This window comes from Phymastichus coffea, unplaced genomic scaffold, assembly GCF_024137745.1.
Source record: "Phymastichus coffea isolate CEN01 unplaced genomic scaffold, Cenicafe_Pcof_1.1 PCOF00041, whole genome shotgun sequence".
In the NCBI taxonomy this organism is placed as follows: Eukaryota; Metazoa; Arthropoda; class Insecta; order Hymenoptera; family Eulophidae; genus Phymastichus; species Phymastichus coffea.
Window position 1 is genome coordinate 1,682,809 of NW_026706852.1, and position 6,862 is coordinate 1,689,670.

General features: G+C 33.9%; 1 protein-coding gene across 1 annotated transcript; it reads left to right on the forward strand.

Annotated features, from left to right (window-relative positions):
* The first annotated feature begins 836 nt into the window (after window positions 1-836).
* On the forward strand, window positions 837-4,264 carry LOC131664149 (uncharacterized). Its single transcript, XM_058935040.1, has 5 exons — window positions 837-904; window positions 988-1,145; window positions 1,262-1,381; window positions 1,453-1,518; window positions 4,157-4,264. The coding sequence occupies exons 2-5, from the start codon at window positions 993-995 to the stop codon at window positions 4,262-4,264; spliced, it is 447 nt and encodes a 148-aa protein (XP_058791023.1). The 5' UTR covers window positions 837-904; window positions 988-992.
* The last annotated feature ends 2,598 nt before the right edge of the window (window positions 4,265-6,862 follow it).

Genomic DNA, 6,862 nt, shown 5'->3' on the forward strand with positions numbered 1-6,862 from the left:
TTATATTATATATATTTTTTAAATTTGTTTTTAAAATTTACAAGGGATAAAATATAAAACAATATCTACTTGTATTTGTAATATATGCAAGTTAATTAAAATTGTGCACAAGTAGATATTGTTTTATATGTTATCCCTTGTAAATTTTTAATCAATAGATAGTTTGTTATATTTTTTTAGATTTTTAACTAATTGTTTAAATGTCCTTCAGTGTGGCCCAAAGATAAAAATAAGAAATAATATAAAACGTTTATTAGCAGGATAATGTTACTTTCTCAGTCGTAAATAATTTGAAAAATAATTGTTTGAGAAAGTGTATTTAAAACAATCTGCTATTACAAAATTAGATAAAAAGAAATGCATGCATTCTATATAAGTACAGCAAATATAAATACTTTACTATCAACACCTTGTTTCTTGAGACTACAATTACTTGTATTTTTTTTATTATTTGCTGCAAAGAAAATGTGTTTACTATTTGCTGCAAAGAAAATGTGTACGTTAGACAAAAGAAGCCGGTAAAAGAACAAAGAACGTGTTTAAGCTGCCGCGTTCAAGTTCCATGTTCCAACCTAACTATTATTGTAATTTCTGGTATTTTTTGCAACTAATCTATTTTTTGTAACTAAATTTTGCAACTAATGAAATGAAAAGAGCAGAAGGCATTGCAATAGACATAAGTAGAAAATCGGAATGCAAAACGACGAAAACACTGAACCAGCAGTATACTTATGACTCGTGGCCATGGAGACTGTATCTAGTGTATCTCCATGCTTGTGGTACTTTTTTCATCTTCTCTGTTCAAGTCTTTATTATTTTATTATTCAGTGGCAAGGCCGGCAAGTATAACGGCTCGTAAATTGTCAATAACTGACAAAAGCAAGGTATAAATTTTGAATTGCAGGTAAACATAAATATATTATTTATAAATATAACTATAAAAATAAATTTAAAAAAAAAAAATATATATATATATATCAATTTCAGCAATAATGGCTAATAAGCATACTTACAACCTAGGAAGATTTGATCTTCATATTGACACTCCTAGGACAACAAGATACAATTATAGACGTAGAAGACTGGAAAGAGACGATTTATCAGACTCAAGCATTGAAAATCAGAGGTGGCGAGACAACTATGCTGTGGGTATCAAATGAACAAATTTCACATTCAAGCTTGTAAACATAAACACTTCCAACAGTGCATTGAAGTATTAATTAAACAATGTATTATACGAATACATTTAATTTTTTTTCAGCAAGTTGCAGACCTTTTACATGAAGTGAATAACACTTCTGACAGTGATGGATCTACAGCATCTCAGTCATTATCAGGATCTCCTGTGTCAATGCCTGTTTTATCACCTACAAATGAATCAGTGAGCAATAGATGCTTGTAATGCTATATATATTATTTGTTTCTATTTTTAATTCTAAATATATTTTTTAGGAATCTAGTATGTCACCTGCTGATCAAATAATCTCTTCTTCTTCCGGATCATCTAATCATGGCGAAGTAAGCATGCTGATTAAACCATATTTTTAATTTATTACTTTCAATTAATACATTAATAGTTTAAAATCACGTATAACAAATAAATGATACAACTAAAATAAGTATAGTAAAAAATTGTTACATAAATATACTTCTCAGATGAAATGCTATTACTTGAATAACCGTACTACTCAAATAGGTATTCTTTTTATTCTTAATAGGCTTTCTTTTTATTCGAATACTCTTTGGTATAAATTTTGAAAAAGCCTGTTTGAAGTAGAATTATCTATCAACTGCTTTTACATTTTGAACCTGCTTTACAAGTGAAATGGAATAATTATTGAAAAAAATATTATCTAATATCAGAATTTTGTAAACTTAAATACACATAAAAACTAATAAATGAAACGACTAAAATAAAAAATAGAATAAGTATATTAGAATGAAATATTAGATAAATATGTTATTATAAAATGCTGTTGCTTGAACCGCATACTATTCAAATAAATATCACATACAAGCTTATTGTTTATTCGATCACTCTTTTGAACTATTTATGAATTATTTATGAAATGTTTTTACATTTTGAAGCTGCTTTATAAGTAAAATGGAATAATAATTATTTGATAAAATGGTATCTGCTGACAAAATTCTGTAAAATTAGGTACATTATTAACAATATATAATTATCCCAGTCAAAAAAACTCATGATTTTTCACATGATTTCTTAATTGATTTTCATAAGAAAACTTGAAATTATGCAGCATAAACAGTACAAAAACTTGTAGCTCATAATGAAAAATGGTTTTGATATTATGCTATGAAAATAATTTGCTTTGTAATTAAAGGTTTTAAAATTTAGCCATCTACGGTAGCAATATTTTTTTTAATACAGTAAGACTTTTAACTATTGATTATTTACCTTTATCCAACATGACCAAAGAAGGTTTCAATTCTTTGTAATTTATAAAAAATATTCTTTTAAAAAGTCGTGTGTAAAGCCTGTTTTTGACATAATTTCAAGTTTTCTTCTGAAAATAAGCATTTTATAATTTATGCAAAAATACATAATAATTAAGAGATAACGTGAGAAATCACGTTAAAACATCTCATGATTTCTCGGTCGGGTGTTCAGAATATGAATGTTGAAATAGCTTGGAAATAGTCATATGACTAATACTATACACTCCCTCCCAATAATCTTTGCCCACCTGAGAACAAAACGACTATAACTTTGAAACTCCATATCTCGGCTGGAAATACACCTACAAAGCTCTGCGGAGGCTCATTTGAAAGGGTTTTTCGAGCACTTTTCAATGGTGTATATTAAAATCATGCTTAGATATTTCCCTTGCAGATAGGGCGGCGAATATCAAAACAAAAATTACGAAATTTTTGCTTTTTCTTTAACCGCTTGCCATTTCGAGAAAAAAAATCGTAGAAAAATTCTAAACATAGCATTTTTTAGCTCTTTCTCTGCACTATCCAAAACACTCATTCAAAAATAATTTTCGTCTAAATTCAGCGATTATATGAGCATTTCATTCAAAAACAGCATCTATATTCATTGCTCTGTATCTCGGAAAATTCGGATTGTAGAAAAAAATTTTCTGGAAAGAAAATGCTTTATTTTGTAAGTAAAATACGTGAACGAAATTTCATAATCATATGAAAACATTTTTTTTTCAGTCGTAATATCAAGTAGCCTAATTTTTTCAATATTTCACTTTGGAATAATAAAACAGATCATTTATACTCGAAGCTATTCTATTAATTGTAGACAAATTTTAATTGTATGCAAATCTCGATCAACGAAAAATCTAAGTAGAAAAATTAATCTAATCTACCAAAACTGACATAACTAATGATTAGTGAAAAAAATTTTTTTTTAATGTTGTTCTAATCTTCTAAAAAATTGTTTACCATAGTAACATATTATTGAAGTATGGCACCGAGAGATTTTAGTAAACGTTATCGAGTTATTGGATTTCACATAAATGGTAAAAGCAATAGTTATCAAGAATAGCTTCGAGTATAAATGATCTGTTTTATTATTCCAAAGTGAAATATTGAAAAAATTAGGCTACTGGATATTACGACTGAAAAAAAATGTTTTTATATGATTATGAAATTTCGTTCACTTATTCTACTTACAAAATAGAGCCTTTTCTTCCAAGAAAATTTTTTTCTACAATTCGAATTTTCCGAGATACAGAGCAATGAATATAGATGCTGTTTTTGAATGAAATGCTCATATAATCGCTGAATTTAGACTAAAATTATTTTTGAATGAGTGTTTTGGATAGTGCAGAAAAAGAGCTAAAAAATGCTATGTTTAGAATTTTTCTACGATTTTTTTTCTCGAAATGGCAAGCGGTTAAAGAAAAAGCAAAAATTTCGTAATTTATGTTTTGATATTCGCCGCCCTATCTGCAAGGGAAATATCTAAGCATGATTTTAATATACACCATCGAAAAGTGCTCGAAAAACCCAACCCTTTCAAATGAGCCCCCGCAGAGCTCTGTAGGTGTATTTCCAGCCGAGATATGGAGTTTCAAAGTTATAGTCGTTTTGTTCTCAGGTGGGCAAAGATTATTGGGCGGGAGTGTACATGCACAGCTCTTCTGGATTATCTTACATTATTCTTATTATTTTAAAGGGTTATCCAAGAGATCAATATGAGCAGTTGCTCTATGAGCAAGATGATGACTACGCGAGTGACGAAGATATCATTGAGTATCAACCCGATTTGGAGATCCTTTTATGAATGGAAATGCTGAGGAAAATCGTTTACAGGATATGTTAGTAGATAAGCAATGTATGTTCTGGGACACAAAGGAGCCGACAAAGGATGCCGCCAATGTATAAGGATACGTGTATGTTCTGGGACACAAAGGAGCCGCCCGATGAAGGTGTGAAGGTAGTGACACCTTTTGACACCTTTTGATTTATGGTCAGACCCCATGGTGAGTGCCTAAAAGGGATTTGATGTACCTTTGACACCTTCCGCGTGCCAGTGGGCCCCATGCTGAGTTTTAAGGGGCATTTGATGTTGGTTGACACCTCGCGCGCGCCGCCAATGTATAAGGATACGTGTATGTTCTGGGACAGAAAGGAGCCGCCCGATGAAGGTGTGAAGGTAGTGACACCTTTTAATCGCGATAAGATGAGACCCCACGCCGAGTGTTGCATTTGATGTTCGTTCGACACCTCCGGCGTGCCAGTGGGCCCTTCGAGGGGGCCAGTCTCCCCCCCCCCCCCCCAATAGTAGGACGCTTCACCCACCCACCCACCCACCAACCCACCCACCCACCCACCAACCCACCCACCCACCCACCAACCCACCCACAGAGGTTGTTAAGGTAGGACGCTGTAGAAGTCGGTAGGGCGTTTGGTAAACTATATGCTTATGCTGGCTGAGTGAAGGACCCTCGGAGAGGGGGTAGCGTCTCTAGCTTGCTAGACGCGTACGCCGTATAGTGAGGATGCTGTTTTCACTCTCTCTCTCTCTCTCTCTCTCTCTCGCTCTATCCCTCTCTCTCGCTCTTCTTCAATAGTAGGGCGCTTCACCCACCCGCCCACCCACCCGCAGAGGTTGTTAAGGTAGGATGCTGTAGAAGTCGGTAATAGTGCGGATGCTGTTTTCTCTCTCTCTTTCTCTCTCGCTCTCCTTCGATAGTAGGGTGCTTATACTAGCTGAGTGTGGACCCTTGGAGAGGGGGTAGCGTCTCTAGCTTGCTAGGCGCGTACGCCGTACAGTGAGGATGCTGTTCTCTCTCTCTCTCTCTCTCTCTCTCTCTATCCCTCTCTCTCACTCTCCTTCGATAGTAGGGCGCTTATGCTGGCTGAGTGTGGGCCCTCGGAGAGGGGGTAGCGTCTCTAGCTTGCTAGACGCGTACGTCGTATAGTGTGGATGCCGTTCTCTCTCTCTCTCTCTCTCTCGCTCTCCTTCGATAGTAGGGCGCTTAGTAAGCTTATGCTAGCTGAGTGTGGGCCCTCGGAGAGGGGGTAGCGTCTCTAGCTTGCTAGGCGCAGCCACCACCCACCCACCCACCTCCTACCTTTTGTCTGACTACTCCCTCTTCAACCTACAGCGCCGAAACCGCTGCTTTCAGCGCCACCATAGTGCTTAAAAGACGTGCTCGATGGGAAAAGAGCGCAGTCTTTCGAGACAGCCCGCTTCACTAGCTTTCTTAGCAGTGACAAGCAGTAGTAGTAGTAGTAGTAGTAGTAGTAGTACTAGTAGTAGTAGTAGTAGTATTACTAGTTGACCTACGTGCATTTTCATTACAATGGCTTCTATTGCTTATTTTGAAAATACAGTACGCGATTTATGGAAAGCCTATTACAACTCAGACGCTAATAAGGATGATTTTATTAGATGGAAAAATATAATAATTACCGCTTTGCATTCTCTTGAAGAATATATGTTACGGCCTAACTTAAGTAGAGCAATACGACAGAGATGTCAAACATGCGCTACTCATTTAAATTCAATCGAAATTAATTTAAATAATTCCATAAAAGTCGGAGGAAATATTAATTCATTACGAGTCATTCCAAACCAAATTGAAGGGGATGGAGTTATTTGGCGTGAAATAAATTCAGCATTTGAAAAACGTATCATTACTGCATTCATAGCCAATCAAGAACATAGAGATATAAAGTCATTCTTAAAAGCAGCAAATAAATTATTACAACTACAAATACCAAAATATCTTTCAATTCATAATGCTCTAAAAATAAATATAGAAATGTCAGCTCAATTTACCGTAATAAAAGATAATGTAGAGGACATTCAAGTAAAGTATTTCAACACCGAAAATGTTTCTATTTATAAAACGACAGATCTTAAATTATGGTTTACAGAAAATATTGAAGATGTTATACTTAAAAATTTAGAAGAATTTCAAGAAAAAGATTCCGGTTGGACATTAAAAACTATCATCGGTATTACTGTTAATATAAATAAATTTAATCCTTTCAAACCTGGCTCATATATTCAACTACCAAAGCAAATAGCAGATAAAAAAGCAATTATCAACGTTCAAAATACAGATAATGAATGTTTTAAATGGGCTGTGCTTGCCTGTCTTCATCCAGCTAGATTTCATAGCGAAAGAGTTCAAAATTATATGCCCTTTGCGAATGAATTGAAATTCGATGATATAAACTTTCCTGTTGAGGTAAAGAATATTCCTAAATTTGAAAAATTAAATAGTATTTCAATAAATCTATACATACTAAAAAAATACGGTTTGAAATTCGAAGTCTCACCATATTATATATCAACTTTAAAACAAGATAAGCATGTAAATCTTTTGTTACTACAAAGCGATTATATTGATGAGAATGAAACAGAAAA

Bases quoted from the DNA above. Each gene is read 5' to 3' on its own strand.
- LOC131664149 (XM_058935040.1), top strand. From the start codon at position 993: ATGGCTAATAAGCATACTTACAACCTAGGAAGATTTGATCTTCATATT. The intron at 1,382-1,452 runs GTGAGCAATAGA...TATATTTTTTAG, and splicing joins TATCACCTACAAATGAATCA to GAATCTAGTATGTCACCTGC. The intron at 1,519-4,156 runs GTAAGCATGCTG...ATTATTTTAAAG, and splicing joins GATCATCTAATCATGGCGAA to GGTTATCCAAGAGATCAATA.